The sequence below is a fragment of the Haemaphysalis longicornis genome, unplaced genomic scaffold (genome assembly GCF_048455015.1).
Source record: "Haemaphysalis longicornis isolate Haplotype H1 unplaced genomic scaffold, Haemaphysalis longicornis Haplotype H1 scaffold_2, whole genome shotgun sequence".
NCBI classification, from domain to species: domain Eukaryota; kingdom Metazoa; phylum Arthropoda; class Arachnida; order Ixodida; family Ixodidae; genus Haemaphysalis; species Haemaphysalis longicornis.
In genome coordinates, this window is record NW_027526295.1 from 9,947,129 (window position 1) to 9,966,843 (window position 19,715).

The window sequence follows — 19,715 nt, forward strand, 5'->3', positions numbered from 1 at the left end:
GACACATGGAATATGAAGCTGGATTTTTCCAAATGTAAGATTGTCCAGTTTTCTACAAAACGTCATACTTTAGATACTACATACTCTCTTGATGGCAGAAGTCTCACGATTGTATCCAGTTACAAGTATTTAAGTGTTTTATACAAGAATGACTTCCTGGAATGACCATAATGATTATATAGCAGCGAAGTCTAGTTGGGGCCCCCAACTTCCTAAGAGAAACTTGACCAAGCTCCTCCTAAGTTAAAGGAAATTCTTCACTTTTCAAGTGTGCACACTATAGTATTGGAATGTGGATGTTCCGTTTGGGACCCTAGTACAAAGACATATATTGCCTAATTAGAGCGCATCCAAAAGAGTGCAGCACGATTTGTCTCATCGAACTATGATTTCACACAAAGCTCTTCTGACAAACGGGACAATGTGCGATGGCCGCTTTTGCAGGAAAGACAGAAATACCGGCGCCTAAAACTATTCCACAAAATTTTTATAGGTGCAACAGGATTAAGGAAAGAAACCTATATGCTAGATCGTACCTACAGATCTGCCCGCGTAGACCATTCCCTGAAGGTTGGAGAATACAGGTCTCGGATCAACCTATATAAACATTCCGTTTTTCTGAGGACAGTCCATGATTGGAATAGTCTCCCGGAGGAAGTTGCATTGTCGTTGCCGACTTCCCCTTTGATGAAGCCCTCGCAGAAATTTTGCTTAACTAGGTTTTACGTGACATATGCGTAACATTTGAACTTCAGCTAACCATTTGCTACTTGCGTCAACCTCTTATAGTTGTGTTGTTTTTGTACTGTGTCTTTTTTAGAATGTTATTTATGTTTAAAGTGCTATTTTTTATTTCATTATTATGTTTCGTTGCTTTTTTTTGTGTTGTGCAACTATTATCAACCTGGTACGTCCTCACTTGCGGGGCCACGCGCGCGCAGCGCCGCACACCGCAAAACGCGCTTTTGCGGCAAGATTCCTCTACCACGCACGGGTAGCTCTTGGACCCATTCTTGCAGCAGGGCGCTTTGCGCCAAACTCAACGAGCCAATCAGCGCCCGGGTCACGTGAGCGAGGTCACGTGAGCAAGGTCAGTGCTCTCCTTGGGGAGCTGGGCTGGCGCGGACAGCCGGCGAGCGCGTAGAAACGTTCTTTCCTGCTACACCATCGGAGAGGGCGAGGACTGGTTTGAGCCGCCGCCGCCGCCTTTGCGCGCGCGCGGCGCTGCACCGCAGGTGAGGACGTAGCTTTATAGATGCGTTGTTTAGTATTCTGTGTTTTTTATTTTAGAATATTATTTATGTTTAGAGTGTTGATGTTATCTCTTATTTTTTTACATTAGGTTTGTTGCTTTTCATGTTGTCTTATACTACCCGCATGTTTTGTTGTTCGCTTCCCCCCAAAAATAATGCCCACTCGGGTGCTAATCTGAAAAAACAAATAATTAACGATGTGAAGCCAAACAAAATATTTGGCATTCAAAAGTTTCGTATCTTCACACACCCCTAGTTTGTGCGATTGGCATCCACCATCCAAAGCTAAGGCCAAGAAACACGAAAAACAAGGCCAAGGCTCTGCACTGGTGCCTCGTTCACAAGATTGTGAACGAGGCACTCGTATGAGAGCCGAAATGTCCTTTTTGGATTTTGTAAGCATTCCTGGTCTTGTGCCAGTTTTTAATTGTTGACAGAAGTTGCCGTGCAGGCCTTGCTTTGCACTGCACTGCTGTACCTAACATCCGTCTAGCACTCTCGTTGCACATTCACAAAGACCGAGCACATTGTCATGAAACCTCTGTTATTGCAGCAAACGTACAGGCACTGGGATTGCAGAGGATCCAGCGAGCCGCCGGGTGACGGCAACAGTGCCAAACAATGGCCCCGAGGAGCAGTCCCAGCGCACACGGCCACCGGCTGCTCGGCGGAGCTTCTCCCGTGGTGCCAACCTTTTCCAGAAGTCACTTGCGCTGTATCAAAAATACTCCACGGGGAAAGTTCAGAAGGCCGAGCGACCCCACTGTGGACCGCTGGTCAACAGCCATGTGGCGCATTAACAGGCCGCCAGAACATTCGGCAAAGAACAAGTGGCAGGTCAACAGGGTGGATAATAAATAAGTGGGGACAAAGGCAAAACATCGCTACAAACAAACCAAGAGGACTAGAAGAGGCCGACAGCAGGCCTGCCAAATAAATAAATAAATAGAGAATGCACACAAGTTCACTGCACACCAACACTGCACGAACCGTCAAGAGCCTCCCAGCAGCAGCCCCCCGACGGAACACTCGTGCCAGGCACTGTGACGGCCTGCAGGAGGCACTGCTTTGGCCCCGAGAAGCGATGGTGGCCTCGGCCTCCGTGTGGGGGAAAATGCGGCTCCTCCCACTACTGCAGAGGCTGCCCAGGGCGGCAGGAATCGACACGAGACTTTTCAGGCCCCCCCTGCCACAAGAGCCCGACACTCTTGACGCTCTGCCCCACACCCAGTCACGAGAGCAGCCCACCTGGGCCTAGGCTGACAGCACCAAACAGGAGGCACACGTGCATGCTTCACAACTGGTCATTTACACAGCAACAATCACCAGGGCTGGTACGAAATATTTGCACAGCCTCACCAAGACTAGTGTTTGAAAATAGAGATTTCAATTTGGTGCCAGCATTTACATCCAAGTTTTCGGTGTTTTGCGTTGCAAAGCTAGGCCTGGGTTACAAGGTGCTCCATTACGAATCACGCTAAAAATCTTTAACGTGCACCAAAATCTCAACACACGGGCGTCCTGTTTCCGTCTTCCATGGTTGGAATTGAACCATTTCTATGCAGCAAAGTAGCTGTTAATTGTTACTGGTAAGTTTGTGTATTCCAAGCACTATTTACAGTGGATACAAGTGAAGAGCTTACATATCACTTTTGTTGGTTTCTCTATCTGCAGAATGATGAACGGCTATGTCGGCAGAAAACAGAAGCTGGTGAAAACAATTATGAACTAGCTCACTGCGCGTTCCGGTCGATAGAATACTAATCAGTATGCTGCCAAGTATCACCGAGCACTGCCGCCAATGAACGGAGGCTTGAACCGTGCCGAAGGACGACCAATAGCTCGCTGCACAGTGCAAGGGACCAGGGACGGAACTGTTTGCTCTGTTTGTACAGTACTGCAGGCCCAAGCAGGAGTGGTTGGTTAATGCACTCACGTGGTGCACCCATTGTGAACAACAACAAGAAGAAGAAAGGCAAGTGATAACAAGGACAGGCATATATCTAAGCACATATTTCAAACACAATACTGGGAAGCAAAACAGCGACTCGAGGGGGAGATGCTCAATAAAGGGAGATTCTCAATAAATGGGCAACACATGACACACCCGGTGAGACTGTTTGCAAAGTGCAAAGGCTGACAACACCCGTTGGAGAGGGGCACGTGCAAGCGGCCACACGACAGCCCTGGCTCGGCCCGCGGTTGGGTCTCACTGCGCCTTGGCGGGGTCGTCGGCCCCCCGGCCCCGCAGGTCAACCACGAGGGCGGTGATGTTGTCGAGGGAGCCCGCCTGGAAAGCGCGAGTGGCCAGGGTGCGGGCGCCGCACAGGGGCTCGTCGAGGTGCGCCAGGGCCAGGGCGGCCGCCTGCTCGTTGCTCAGGGCATCCCAGAGGCCGTCCGAGGCGAGCACGGCGCACGCGGCGCCCCCGGCCCCGGCGGAGAGGTCGAAGGTGAGCACGTCGGGCTGCGCCACAAGCAGGCGGCGGTCCTTGAGCGGGTAGTCCCCCAGGGCGCGCGACGTCGCCAGCACCCCGGCCACCCGCCACACCCCGCTCGAGAAGGTCACCTGGCCGCCGGCCGCCCGGATGCGCCGCTGCTCCTTCAGCTGCACAGAGGAAGACCAAAAAGGGCGGAAATATGACGACAACAGGCAGGACGCGCTTGTGAGAATCCCGTCCTTCCTTTACGCGCAGTTTTTTCTTCTCAAAACTATTGACTGATGGTAGGGTTTAACGCGCCGACAGAATGCAAGCTATGAGGTGCGCCGTAGTGGAGGGCTCCGGATTAATAATGACCACCTGGACATCCTTGAGATGCACCAAAATCTCATACACACGGGCATTTTTGCTTTTCGCATCCGTCAGAAAAGCGACCATCGCAGCCGGGAATTGAACCCACGACCTTGTGCTCAGCAGCGCAACGCCGTAGTCACTGAGCCACCATAGCGAGTAAAATGCAACACCAACCAGTGGCGTAGCCCGGGGGGGGTAGGAGCTGACCAGGCTTCAGCTCCCCCCCCCCCCCCTTCCCCCCCCCCCCCAAATTTTCCCGGCTGACACCATGCTGCCTGTTATGCGTGGTACGTCTCCTGTGAACAAAGCCGCATGTCCTTCGAAAGTGGCGGTATTCAAAACATTCATGCCTGAATGCCTGTCCTAACGCATTGGTGCTTGCACAAAACGAAGCGCCTGAGTCGGGATGATTGGGTTGGAGGGGTGCAGCCCCAAAACTGATCACGCTCACCGCACGGGACGCCAAGGGCGTGCGTTGTGTCCCTGTGTGCATGAAATGTCGCCACACGGACAATAATTGGCCGGCTGAGTCGTTCTCAGCAGAGAGACTCACTCGTCACGGCATGGCCGGTTAACTCTTTCGGGACCGCCGGAAAAAGTGATGAAAAAGGGAGGTCTCGGTACAAATTTTTTTTTTTACATAAAGCAAAGGCACCATCCTGCCTTAGCATATACCAAAATGCAGCTAATTATATGTTCCTTTACATACAATACCAAGTTTTACTTCAACACTGACGATAGAACCATGAAAAAATCTGAAACTAAGAACTTCGTAAAAAAACTACAGAAAAATATAGAAAAAAGCGTAAATATAAAAATATTAAAAAAGAATAAAATTATTTCAGGATATACAAAATCTAACACAATGCTTTGTTTCTTCATTGAAAAAGTTTGATGCGGCTAGGTGTAACTGGTTTTTTGTTTTGTGTGTGATCTCTTTGGCACTAGGGCCATGGCTACGTCGTCGCCCAGGTACACGCCGGGCTCTTGTCTCGGCGAAAACTTGATCCGTTTCTGCGCTGGTGGCAGGAGATCACCACAATAGGTAGTTAACACCCTAGCGAATAAATATAAACCAGCCAGAACATAGTTCGAGCGCACATACCTACTCCAGAGCCAATTGAAACCGAAACCAACACCCACCTTTGAGCACGATGTGATGTTCCAGGTTGATCGACACCCGAATCCTCACTCGAGCTGAAATCCGATCTCTAAAGCCGCATTTCGACTCTTCACTGCCACTCTCATCGTTAAAATCCACAGTAGAAGGCGAAGATATGCGAGCCGAGATGAGGCGGATTTCTTATCGCGCTCGCACGAGTATGACGCCATGTTTGTTTACATTCGAACCCACTGCCCGTCAGAATAAAATATCTGACGCGTTGCCGCCTGGCGATAAAAAAAGAAACTTCACAAAAGAGAAAACTCCAGTTTTCAAACTATCTCCTAGATGTCGCTAGGTGTTCCATCGAGCGAAAATTTGCCATCTGCAGGCTCGCGAAACCATCGATCATATGTGATCGACCGCCTATGGAGCGGTCCCGAAAGAGTTAAGCAAGGAGCGCTCCGCGCTAACTTGCGGCGGAAAAAAAAGAGGGACCGCCAGCCGCTGATAAGTGAAGGCTGGTACGATGAAGGGCCGAAAGGGAACAGACGATTTCTGCAGGTTAAGCAGAACAACGCGCAAACGCGGTGGCAGACCACGGCCGCTCCATGTCCTAAAAGGGGGAGATCGAGCGGCCGTGGGGAGACATTCAAGACTCCTGCAAGGTAATCGAAGAATGCGAAGGAGGGGCCACGGAGTGGGTGAAACGAGCGAATGTCGTGAGGGCGGGAGCACAGCAAAGTGCGCCCCTCTCCTGCATGCTTCCTCTTTCACGTTTCTGTCGAGCCCCAGAGGGTGTTGTTGGTGTGGGATATCGTCTGGTCCCGAATTGCGCACACCGCATGTGCCCTTTTGAGAGCGCTGTTGCAACAGTCCTCTGCAATTAGGCAGATTTGTTTGGCGATATTTTTCCCAGCCTAGGAAACTGGAGAACAGCGGGTCAACAAAAAGAGCGCACTGGGGCTTGCCAAGCCAATTCCAGACTTTATCCTAAACGTGAGGGCATGACGGTCACTACCCTGCTACAGGCAGACAAGACAGTAACATAGAACCGATGGCCATCTTCAACCTCAGTCACAACTAAAGCCCCTCAATTGCGTCCACAGCCGCTTTTTCCCTGGGCAGCGGCTGCCCAGAGCAGTGCATATTTAGGCGCTTGAGCCACAATGACGGCAATATGCTGCAAGGACAGAAGCGGCCATGGCTTTGAGAAGCTCTTGTTCCAAGTGCCAACACACAAAAGAGGCCTCAAATTGTAAGTCATTTTCTTCCATTGGTTGCTTCCATTGCATGATCACTGATGTCTTTTGACAATGGAGGGTTGCATAATGCCTTAAGCTGTACGGTGTAGATCAATCGATCACTTCCTAATATTTACACGACGTCACAGTACATTTGTGTCTGTGAGCTAAAAAATGCATGTCTCGTTTTATTTCGAATGCAATATTTGCGTTTGAATAGTTCCTTGAAAGAAGTGCCCACAGTGAAGTGGATAGGTGACTCTGAACGAGGGAAAAACGAGAATTCAACTCGTGTAAACGCCTAAACATTTTATTATTCACCAAGTTGGAGAGGGTTACGCATAGCAAATGGGGACAGCGTTAGTGTCAGTACATGAAGAGTCAACGATACATTGGTTCTCACTGCAGCTTTAGCAGTTTGTTTTTACAGGCATGTAAACTCCATGCGAGGTACACCCGCTGTCGCATGGTGTGGCCATTATTGGGACGTTTGTTCAAGTCCAAGTTTGTTTCACTTTTTTGTTAACGCGTTTCATACCGACAAGCGCATCCACGCTACACCCAATGCTAAAATCATCATAGCAGCGTGCACTAGTGAAGGACCTTGGCACTGGTGGCGAAGAAGCAAACGTGCCTTCCTGGTAAAATTTTCTTTTGACGCTTCCCGGCCTTCTTTGAAGTTCTGTGGGCGCAGGAGAATTGTTCTTTCAGTGCTCAATTGGTCCGGCATGACAACAGAATTCTGTCATTGAATAAACAGGCTGCAGACCGCAGGCCCTCTCAAGAGCACCAGCACACCTCTGAACCCCCTCCTCACCCTCTCCAGCATACGGGTGTGCGCTGATGTGATTTTGCCTGGATCTGCAGCTGTCACGTATACATTCTAAAATGTTGCATGAAGGAAATTTTGAGCAATCGTCAGCACTGCTTAAGTAACCAAAATTGCTGCGGAATTACCGGAGTAAACATGTAAACAACTTCGCAATTTTCAGCAAATCTGTCATCTGCCTAATCTGCCTGAAATCATGCTTCATTATGAACCTCTTGGTCGCTGTAACCCCAAGCGATACCGTAGCTGTTCCATTACTGTCTGCTTCATGCTGAATCACGGCAATCTGTAGCATTTGTTGGTGCGGCCGTGCCTTGTTTCGAGCATCGCTCCACGCGCGAAGGCCGTCTCTGCAGTACGGCTGCCTGTTTTGTGGTGGCCCAACCTAATTTCCATTTTTCACGTCTCTAGTGAAAACTACAAAATTCCTGTGCGGCCTGTGCTCGTGCACTGCAAAGACGGTTTTATCATTTAGCTGTGTGCTCGGCTGGACAGGGACAATGCGTCCTCGGCTGAGCAATGGCCGCGCACGAGTCAGCTACGAGTGCTGTTAAACCACGATATAACGAAGTCGTACTTGGGGCCGCAACTTGCGTTAAATCGAGAATTTCTTACAATCGAGGTTTCGATTTTCCAGTTTATTTAAGCAGTTATTGAGGTTTCACAACCTTGCCAATAGCCAGTTAATTTAACCAGTTATTGAGGTTTCACAACCTTGCCAATAGCCAGGAAACAACTGCTATGTAGTTACCTCTCGTCGTAAAACCGGTGCTTTTTCCGCAATGCCTCATTAAATATGATAGCAGATAAGGTTTCCACTTTTTCTTTTTCTCATTTTGGTCACTACTAAACACCGCTGTTAGTCAATGGAACCCGCGTCCATGCCCCGTGAACTTCACCCCGGCGAGGTGCTCATTCGAAGTTACGCCTCTTTTCGTCCGTTCAGTGGCAGGCTTAGGCACGGCGTTGAGGAGTGCGGAGGGCCAACAGCGGAAGGCTGCTATGAAACTTTCGAAAGACTTTTTTCATGTACAAAGGCTCTGCAGTATGGGCGCGTGATGCAACCACGACACTCGAGATAAAGTCATGATTGTGAGTTGAGCGTAGTACACGCGGACCGCTTCACTGTGTGGAGCAGTGCTTACATGCTCACACTAAAGCGGAAAGCTTACATTAATTATCTTCTGGCCAAATTCGATTAAGCAATTACTTTTATACCCACTGAGCCCCAAAGAAACCGATTTCTCCACACCGCAGCTGTCTAATGAACGCTGGTGTAACGAAGATGACCACGTTCAAACAGAGCAATTAATTGCCGCCAGCACTCGATGTTCAAGCCGTAGTGAAGAAGTCTGTAAGCAGTGCTTGGCGTTTCTTGACCAGGGTGAGCTTTACATGATGCCCGTATGCTGACAGCGCTAACAAGGCTTGCTTGGGGCGTTTTCGCATGGAGCGTTTTGTGCTTGCGAAAACGCACCCCGCACGTCACAGACGTGCTGCCGCGTAACCACCCGCACGCTGCGCGCGCCGGGGCCGGCGGCGGCAACATGGCGGCGGCTTCGGCAGCGAAGTGGTGTCGGGAGCTCGAGCGACCGCTCTCTAAAATGCCGCTCAAGGCACGAACGAAGTTGCTTGTGCGGTAAAGAAGCTTATGATGTGGGTGAAAACGGTACTATAAAACATTATCCGCGCCGCTAGTGAAAGCGCCCAATTTAATATCTGCAGGGGTGGTAAGCCTAAACATCCCCGGCGGAGCCAGCTGGCTGTTTCGAGCGCTTCGAAACCGCCGCCATGAGGCGCGCGCCCCCCCATTGGCGCAACTCGCCAGGCTCCTCCCACTGCCGCACTCCGACGCACGTCAAAATCTAGCCAAGGCAGATGCTGCTGCGGGCACGGAATCGTCGACGCGGGCATTGAAAAAACACGCGTGCAATGCCGACGCGCGCGAATCGTTTCATGTGGTTTGGCCTTTAAACATTCGCGTGTGCCTGCGTGCCTCTGCAGAACGTCGATGGCATCCATCACTTCGGTGGCCTTCGGTTGCACCGACACTTCCTCCGGCCCTTGTTCGGAACACTTTTCTTTCCCTTGGAGTGCTCATGCTGCTTACAAGACTCACCTAATGATGCATGAACAAAATATTAATGTGGTTATCAGCGAGCACAACCTAGAGCAGCAGCACCGTGAGCAAGGACGCGTAGAAAAAAAGCTTTAAGTAGGCTTCGGCAGCCTAAGCATAGAGGGCGCTAGCATAGGCAACGATAGAGACGTCAAAATGGTGGCCGCACTATTAAACCGTCCATGGCCGCTAGCGGTTTGAGCATCACTTTTAATTGTTGTTAACCGCAGATTTCACCGCTTTTCTTTCGTTTCAGCCTTTTAAGTACACGCCTTCAGCCAGACGAAGGGCGTTTATGCATGAAGCATTGAAAACTTGACAGAGAGTAATGCAACCATTTCAGAACACCACGGGGGAATTCATTGCAGCAGACTCAACATTTTGGCTGTGCCTAAATGTCAACCAGATCCGTGATGTTACAAAGCACCAGCTTCGCTAATGTCCACCCGAAATCCTGATAGAAGAGACGAGATGCACTGCTTTGAGACCCAAAACACAAGTGGAAATTTTAACTGGCATAGCTTAACAAATACTGATGGCTGCATCATTGCGTGAGGACTAATCCTGCCATGTTCGTGTAATTTTCGCCGTTAACAGCGCTGTCCTTGTTCATATAGGGTTAGTATTTGCTGAAATTTTTGCTAGTAATATAACAGTGCTTGTATGCATAATTCCTACCTTGTCGTATTTTTTTTGTTAACATAAGACCTGCGCTAAACATGACGCAAGTTCATAGATTCGATGTAGATTGCATAGAATGATCTCCATTGGCCTTGCACTGAAAGCTGCTGTACGGGTGTCGAATGCGTACTATATGCAAAAATTTTTCTTCCACATTTTGGAGAAGAACAATTAAATAAAAATGTCATTCTTATGGCCTACGTCATTTCATTGCGGGTGTCACACTCATCATACTCCATTTGCTGAAATAAAGCAAGTAATCACAAATAATGCAGTGCCTGCCCAAGGTGCCCGTGTGCGTAGTATATGTCACGCATCACGGGCACAGATTTGCACCATACGGTCTGCGGATTTTCACCCAGTTTACAAATTCACCTGGCACAAATACCATCATAACCAACACCAATATCATGAGAGAGACAGTAAACGGGCCATATGGAGACTAAAGACAACCTTGTTCCATTCGATAGAACTGGCCTTTGGCAGCTCACACAGCTCCCTTCCAGTCACAGGCGTTTTTCAACCGAAGCAATGCAACAAATATAAAAAAACTCTCATATTTAGCCCTGCAGTGGCGTAATATGGGCAGGAATGATGCATATAGGCCAGCACTAAAAAGTAGTTATGAGTGTGTTAACTGTGCGTTAGAATTCACATGATAGGATCAATGGAGGCCCCTCTGTACAATCGCGCAATCACGTTCCTTGGTGGTGGCTTGGGTCGTTGGGCACCCACTGTACAAAAAAGGTCCTGTGATTCCACAGAGCTTTCGCAGGAAAGTGGGCGGGGAGTCACCACTGCTTGATATGTTTCATTTAATATGTCGATTATTCCTTTGAAGTTATCATTGTTATCGGGAGTACACAGTCTTTTTAATGCAACAAACATGTATTTTATCTTCATAGCCATTAAGGGCGCTTGCAAACTACCGCACTTTTTTTTTATTTTGGCGGGGAAAGGGGGGGGGGGGGAAGCTTGAGAACAAACTTAGCCCCCGCCCCCCCATCCCCGGAAAAATAGCCTGGCTACGTGCCTGACACCAACTAGCCCAACAGCATGCTCTACTACTCTACTAACTGCACCGAGGCGATATACGGCACGCAAGGGCATCCTTCCACAAAACACGCCAGGGTTGCCAGCAACAACAAAAAGAGCACAGGAAGAGCAGCCAAGAAGCAGGGAGAAGCCCGCAGAGACAGGCGGACACCGTCGGTTCCGGGCATTTCGGGGCAAGCAGTTCACCCCGCCCAGTCGCTCTTGGCAGACGGCCTGTCGAAGGCTGCACTGAGACCGTGACTCCCCCAGAACGTTACCAAGATCACGGACCACCCCTTTGGAAGCTCCCTTCAACCAAAGAGGCAGCTTTTGGTAGCGGGAACTTTTGCCAGCTGCTCCCACGGGCTAGTTGCAAACACTCTAGTCTCCACCCGAGTTCCTGCTAGTTGTCAAACAGTTTCTGAGCTGTGCGAGGGCAACGGTAGGCCATCAGATCCCTCCGTGCACTGCCCCTTTGCGCAAACGGGCACAAACCAATCAATGCAGACGGCTTAATTCACGGATGAAGATTTACGGGGTGGCCGATTCCTGCAAAATCACCAGCCAAGGCCAGCAAACTGAGCTTGTGCACTAAAAAACAGAGACAGTGCTGGGTAGCCAAGACCAGATGACACAGAAAAGTTTAATGGAACGGGCCGCCTAGGTCGCCAGCGAACTGGAACTACCGCTCACCAGCCCCTCCTAACCACAGTTGGCAACAAAGTTTTCTCTCTCGCACTCATAGCAGCAGAACGACGTTTCGGCTTACCAGCAGCTCATAACTGACCTTTGGCAAGTGGGCAAATTCACCCCTCCTCTTCATGTGGCACCATTCTAAAATGTCACAAAACCGAATGCCACTGGCCCTTGACATAAAAGGGGCTTTCGACAACATGGTACACCCAGTGACCCTCTCGCGCCACCATAATCAGACTGGCTGTAGTTACCGGCATCCTACATTTCGGGCTGCCTCACAAACCACCAAGCTGCACTCAAAATTGGCAATATAAAATTGGAGCCAACCTCCCGTGGCAGCTGTGGTACACCTCAAGGCTTGGTATCATCTCCACTCTCCTTAAATATCGCTTTCCTGGGTCTCCCAAGACAGCTAGAGCTAAGGACGGAAAGTTGGGCTAGTTGGTCATTGGATACTGAGGACATTGTACCAGCGTTGTGGGATGGGGCACACGAAAGAAATGCATGGGACGAAGACTGGTCATCAACTGACATCAGTTGACGTCCACTGTTTATACAGAGTTTTTTTTTTCTTGTGTCCCATCCTACAATGCGGATACAATGTCCTCAGCTAGAGAAGATACTTAATCTTCACCACAGTCTGCAAGCAGACATCACCCTCTGGACTGACACCGACTCTCTCGGAGGGCACCTCAGCTTGCGGTCAAAGCAGTGAACTGTTATGCCCATGCCTGCGGTTTACATTGCTCATGGAAACACCCTCCGTGACATCATGTCGTTGGGCTCATCGAAATAACCCTGGACGGACACTCCATCCAACCTAGCTAGTCAACCAAGATGTTAGGCCTTACCATAAAAGCCAATGCCATAAATGACCTTGCCATGCCATACTCCAACTACGCAATGTGCCTGATCAAGTCTGGCTCATTGCCAGGCGACATCACGGAGTAAAAGAAAAGGATGGAGTGCGAGCTTTTGTCCAGCCTTTGTCATTGAATGGAAAAGCTACATGTTAGGTTCCCCACGAGTACCTCAACAAGCTACATGTTATACTTCTTCCGCAGTATTGTACCTTTTTGGGGGGATATTAGGGAAGCGGTGGCTGGAACAGGATGCAGGGGTTTGTGATCAGCAACTGTTACGAAATTTTCCCATATAGGCTCCGGACAGCGAAGTTTTCCGGGCGACTGCAGCGCCAGCTGCGGCCGACCCGCATAACTCTAGGTTGGTCCGGCCGCGCAGACCACCTTCAGCGCCCGTGAACGGAACTTTGCAAAAACATGTCTCGTAAGTTATTTGCGTATATATCTACTACATATTGCAACCAAATCATGCAGAAATGTATTGTAGTAGGTGGAAACCTCCAAATAAAACGGGGCGCCGATAAAGTGCTGTCGCCTTGCTGCCGAGCCGTAGGTTAACCCAACTGGGTAGCGTGCTTATTGAAAGCTTTGCATTCTCCCACGGATTCTTCTTCTCTCTTTTTTTTTTTTTTTTCGCAGATACCAAGCCTGGTTACTCAACCTTGAAAAACCCACACTAAGCGAGGGGATTACATGCTGCCGTGGTGTGCGAGCAGCTTGTAAGTACGGTGGCTAGCAGGCGGTAAATACACATAAGTGCGTATTAAATTTGGTAACAAAGAGGGCCCCCAAACACAGGTATAGCAGCGTAGTTTATCACCCAGTGGTTCTACTCTGCTTCATCTAATATTTCACGTGCTTATATCGCCTTATTAAATACATATAAATACATATGGGGCGGACACTTATAAGCGTTAACATTCCCAAATGTCTGGCGAGTGACTGGATATCATAACATCACCGCCTCTTCTTGCAAAAGAAACGATGAAATTTTTGTCTAACCACTGAAAAGAAAACAAAAATAGATATAAGACGTACCACCATCAAAGTTCTAAATATATAAACGCAGCACGAAATTTTTGCGCTCAGGAAGGAGCAGGAGGAGGACAAACTTTATTTATTCCATCCGTTGTGATTCCGGTCACTCCAAACCATTGAGGGGTGTCCTCAGAGAACTAAGTTTTTCACCTGTGACTTTTGGTGCAAAGGTTGCGATGGTAATGAAAGCGCTATTTCTTTCTAAGAAAGGTCTCACGCCGCACCGTTGGCGGGGAGAGATAAAAATACCCGAATATGAATATTCCGTAATTTATTCCGGTACGCCTATTAGATGTTCTGCCTACCCCTAGCCCCACCCCCTCCCCGCCCAATGGAATTTCTTCTGATAGCCTTCTCGTGAAGAGTTTCTTTTTTGGGGCGTGTTTTGATACAGCTGGCATTCTGGGCTACACCTGGAAGCCCAAAAGTTTTTTGGCGGGGAGCAGGCACTTATTAGCGGCAGCACTTTCGCTATACCCCAACAGACGTGAATTTCATACTGTTACATGTATGGAGCATCACATTCGAATCAAAGACCTATATGTAACTACCATGTGGTCCAGTTAGTAGTTCTGCAGTCGCATGCAAGTGCACTCACATGGATGGAATACCCCGCGCGGAAACATCGCGCAACGTCTAATATAATTGCAGACAAAGCCTCCTCTTTTGTGGATTGAACAATATAAATTACGTTTTCTTTTGAGGCGAAACGTGCTGATCTTCAGAAAGTTTTGCCCGCAGGCAGGCTGTACAAGCGTTTCTCTTCTGGGCATCACGCATATGTGGCTTTTATATGCCTTCCCATACGTGAATTCAACCGAATAAATCCCTCTTCATTCACCTGCACTGTGTGGCAGGATTACTGTACAATCTCTTGCTTCGTTTTAAACCCAAAAGGGGTGACTAATATGTTTCATCCGCGCTGCAAGAAGAGGAGCGCCCCCCAGCCAGGAACGTAACGGCTTGCGGGGACCGACCCAGTGTTGCGCATATCTGTCGAAGGGGGCGCTGGGTGTCGCGGGCTCCGTGTCGCCCTCTGGGCGCTGTACGGCGCCTATAGCTGAACATACTTTTATAAGGTAGGACAGGTATAAAGCAAACACCCAAGCACGGACGTTTATTAGCCACAAATCCATGCTCAGGTGTCACACAACATTTCTCTAAGCTGGTGTCAGCTACATATATCCAGTGGGACAAAAAAAAAAAGCTATCAAGCATCTTGCCACGCTGTCAAGTAAAAAGCAGGCCCAACAGGTGTGAAAGTTTACATGCTGCCAACAAGTTAAAGCGAGGCAGCAAGTAAATGCAGTGTCAGGAGTAAATGGCTGTTGAGAATGAAGCAATGAAGCATAGACAAGAAGAGCACGAGTGGTTGTTGTGTGGAGGGCCTAATCAGCAGCAACGCTCTTTCTACTGGCCCGTGCCATGCATCTGTTACTGGGGGCAGACACTGCACGAGTGGCACAATTATAATTCCCTGCCCTGTTTGCTGCCAGAACACTGGCACAGAGTTGTGCACACAGTGTGGGGCACCTGACTCACTTGGCAACAAGTCTGCAGCATGCCATTGGGGAGAGCAGTTTGGCGAACCAACCTCGGGTGTTGGCTACATTTTTCAGGCCGTGTGAGATACCATGCATGTGGGGAATAACAGCAATCCGGTTCCTTTCATCCGGACGGCCAGCTTCACAGCCCGCAGATGAATTCACAGCTTCAAGTACCTTCGGTGCACTCCTGCGCATTATATCCCGAGGAAAACCCGCCGAGTTAAGCCTCGTCATTTGGGCCTCAAAACTACTGCCAATGTTATGCATACAAGACTTAAAAACGGCCGACCTTAGCACAGAAAAGGCAATCTCACATTCAACCAGTTTAGATTGCCCAGAGCTGTAATTCAAAAGCGGTTTGGCAGACCTGGGGCAGTACGCCCAGCACACATGCCCTGGTTCCAAAGACAAACGCAAATCCCGGAACTGTAGCTGACCGCCTCTCGGAAGCTCACTTGTAAACCAAAGCCCCAAGGCGCACTCTTTAAACAACTTTAAGCCATCAACTACTCAGCGTGACACATCGCAAATATCAACAAAGACCAGGAAATCGTCAACATACCGGACTACCTTCATAGCCAACCCACACAGGTTCTGCTCAATACGTCTGTCCATCTCACCGAGGAAAATATTGCTAAGAAAAGGGGCTACCCTAGAACCAATACATATCCCGGTTTATCGCACATGTAAGCCCCCCTCCCACTCCACAAAGGTTGAGTTCAAGTAGAAAGACAGAATTTCCAGAAAACCGCTCACCGGTTCCCCACAATTGTTAGTGAACTTCATTTCATCATTTCCCTCTGTGATGCACCACTTAACACTGTTCATTAATTCACCATGAGGAATGGAATAGTATAAATCTTTGACATTGATACTGAAAATTTGACACGTGCCTGGATCGTCCGTTCTCAAAAAATCTACACGGAACTCCGAGTTAGCGATCAAAAATGGATCATGAAGGCGTAGGTAGTCCAGGTGCCTCGCCAGATATCCTGACACCACCCTCTGCCATGAGTTCCGCTCCAAAACAATTGCGCGAAAAGGTACTTCGGGCTTTTGTGTTTTTGCTGATTGTACCACGATCGTAAGTGTTGACTGTATCGCGAAGTGGTGTCGTTTTCATTTCATGGGAGTCAGGGACGTTCCCCTGCGCTTTCCATGTGCTGGGTTAAGTGGCTCGTGCAGCCGGTGGCAGCTTTGTTCGCATTCATGAGTACAGTTAAACCTGGATATAACGAAGTTGACAAAAATTCGCTTTTTTTCGTTACATCCAGGTTTTCGTTACATGCAGGTTTCGAGCTAAAGCTCGCGGGAATGAAGGAGAAATGAAACCAATGTGCTAGGCATCAGTAGTGCTGAACTCAGCCTTGTTCAAGGATATTTCACACTAAAAAACTGCGTGATTTGCGCTTGCTGCTTCTACACGGCCCCCGAATTCACAAAAAGTAACTAAGTATCACTTTTCCTTTTTGATACTTTTCGGTGCCTAACGCGTTTCAAGAACCAGACTTGTGCTGAAAGGGTGCCTTTTCGCGAACTCCATGCTCTTTTCTGCAGTCAAAATTGTTGAAGGGATGCTAGCTGGGACACTGTACCGGGCGGTGACGTTTATAGCCGGCGGAGGCGCCATTTAAAATTGCAAGCTTGTCTTGAAAAGACAAATCTTTTCGTATTCAGGCAGCAAAAATCATCCGCGAACCCATACCACAGATATCAGGGAACACACGCGACTACACACCGACAGGCAGGCCTAGCATCTAACCGACACCGCACTCGCGTTGAAACGCACTAGAGATTGCAGTGCGGGCGAACTTCGCTAAATTAGTGCATTTCGCCAGCCGATTTTTCAGAAAAAGGGCAAGAAACTGACTCATCACCGTAGCGAATTCGTTACATCCAGGTTAACCATCGCAACTCCTTCGTTACATCGAGGTCACAAACACATGGGCCTCAGTAAAGGGGGAAATGGGGAAGTGTTAAATCCAGGAATTCGTTACATAGAGGTTCGTTACATCCAGGCTTAACTGTAGTAGGAGGTTGCCTCAGGTGGTTAGGGAAGGCGGAAATGGGTCGAAGAGTGCGACAGTGAGCCAGTGGGCATTTTCCTCAGTTCGGGAGTACAGTAAACAATGGACACTCCTGGAAATGGTTCATGATATCTAAGGTGGTAAAACCGAATGCCAAGGAAAACTCCCAATATTGTTGTGCGGTTGGCTAACACAACAGTAACAAGAAGGCGTAAAAATCCATCCATAAAATTCTACAGATTCCCTGCAAAAAGCGCACAGAAAGGAAAGAGTGCAAGCATGGATCACTGCAGTTCAAAAGGTGAAATAAGTTGGCATATTTTTGTTTGTACTTCTGCACTTTCAGTTTACAATCTTTCAAAATGCAAACTCGTGCTCTAACATTATTCCAAGTCCCCCCACCATTTTCTTAAAAAATGCATGCTGCCAATGATTGTTTTCCACTACCATAAGTGTAATTGGGAGTTGCTTAGCTGGTGCCATTCGATAGCGTCCATATATGGCACAATAGGTGCACATTCTGCATGGATAAAAAAAATCGTTTCTACCAATCTGCCTGACTATATTAGCTGCATTTATTCTTGTTATTTCAAGCTGAGTTCTGGAGGGGACTAAAACGAGTTGATTGCTGTTTGTTAATTTTTAGTTTTTCCCACATTTACAAATACTAGTAATTAAAAGAGTTATACACAACATTCTGTGTATTAATATTAATCAACCCTTTGAGGGTCGAATTTTTTCACCAAATGCGTCCCCCCAGGAACGACTTTTTTTATTGCTGATTTAAATTCTACGGATGAATCTATATCGAGAAAAAATAATCAAAAATTTTTTTGGGTGACCATAAAGTGACAAAAAAAATTGTTTGTGTTGTTACATACATGTGGTTTATTATGGCGTTACACAAGAAAAATTCTAAATAAAAATGAGAGATTAACAAGCCAGCACCTTTTGAGTGAATAAAAATCAGATAGACATCAGTTTCGTGGGTGCAAAAAGCGGGAAGTGCCCGGAGGACGATAACGAAACCAGCCACTGCACCCCGTCGGCGCACGCTGGAGCGCGCGGGTGCACGCGGCTGGATGCAGGAGCGATCAACGGCGCACCGCTCATAAAATACAAAAAAAAAAAAAAAAAAAGAGAAAAGAGCCTCATTAGTTTCGCAGGCGACCTTGGTCTGTGGCAGGTGCAAGAAGCGAGATGCGCCCCGGTACCTGGTGGGCGATACCCAGCGCGCCCCCTCGTTAGCAGATGCGCAAGCGATAGCCGGCGCGCCGCTGAAGTAAATGTTAAAAAAATAAAAAGAAGAGCCATCGGCGCAAGAAAAAAATTTGACGTATTTCCGAAGTGTGGCAGCACATGCCAAGCAAGAGAAGTTGGCGAAAAAGGTGCACTTTTTTAAAGATACAAGCGATGCCATACATGTACGTCATTGACCATTTTGAAAGTGTTTGCCGATGCCACACATGTACGGCTGTGACCCTCAAAGGGTTAAAAGTTGTACACCACAAGCGGTTGTGTTGTTTCCGTGAACTGTCACCCTAACCCATAGTTGTAACGTTGCGAACAAGAATTCCTTCAAGGACAAGCAAAACGGAAATGTGGCGTTGTCAGCCAACCCATTTAATGGTGTGTGCCTTTTTACTGGACTAGGCGTGGCGGCACCGCAACGGCAATGGTCTAATTAGTGTCGCATGATGGCCGCCATGGGAGCAGTCATAGTTGATTTTACCCAAACGGACCAACCGTTTCCGCTCACTGAGTACCCAGAGTCACTGTTAATTATTTATAGTGACGCTGGCTAGTTAGTGAGCGGAAGCGGTTTGGCCGGTTGCGTCGAATCAAGACATACTGCTCTAATCAATGCAGACTGATCACTTGTAGTTGCGAAACTACACCTGCGAGGATTGCTGCACTGGATTGGAGCAGTATGTCTTGATTCGACGCAACCGGCCAAACCGCTTCCGCTCACTAACTAGCCAGCGTCACTATAAATAATTAACAGTGACTCTGGGTACTCAGTGAGCGGAAACGGTTGGTCCGTTTGGGTAAAATCAACTATGACTGCTCCCATGGCGGCCATCATGCGACACTAATTAGACCGTTGCCCACCGCAACAATGTGGTCACGCAGTTCATTATTGCTTTTTCTGCAGTTATGGCCAATATTGCTTCTGGGTCATTTCGGATAAGATCGAACAAAGCATGGCCGGTCGACCTCTTCAATTCGCTTGAAACTTCTTTGAGCTCATTCGCGCATGTATGTAAAATGTGGATTCACAGATATTTTCAGCCGACTGAAAAAAAATTTGGAACGCACCCATGTGGACCCCGGCCGCTACCTGCCCCTGTGTTACGGCCAAATTTGGCGACGTCTGCCAAAAAAATGCACTCATCAGGTGGGAAATGCTTAATCCACGCCTGGTGCACATTTTGCCCCCAAAATATCGTTGGCTAGAAAAACATTACTTTTTTGTAATAAATTTCCAA

At 48.3% G+C, this 19,715-nt stretch overlaps 1 protein-coding gene across 1 annotated transcript in view; it reads right to left on the reverse strand.

The window, feature by feature from the left end:
* Positions 1–1,776: 1,776 nt before the first annotated feature.
* Positions 1,777–19,715, reverse strand: part of LOC144168736 (protein phosphatase 1L) — a 49,749-nt gene continuing 31,810 nt past the window's right edge. The window contains exon 5 of the mRNA XM_077697686.1: positions 1,777–3,858. Coding sequence (XP_077553812.1) covers positions 3,463–3,858 — 396 coding nt within the window. The 3' untranslated portion in view covers positions 1,777–3,462. The remainder of the gene's footprint in view (positions 3,859–19,715) is intronic.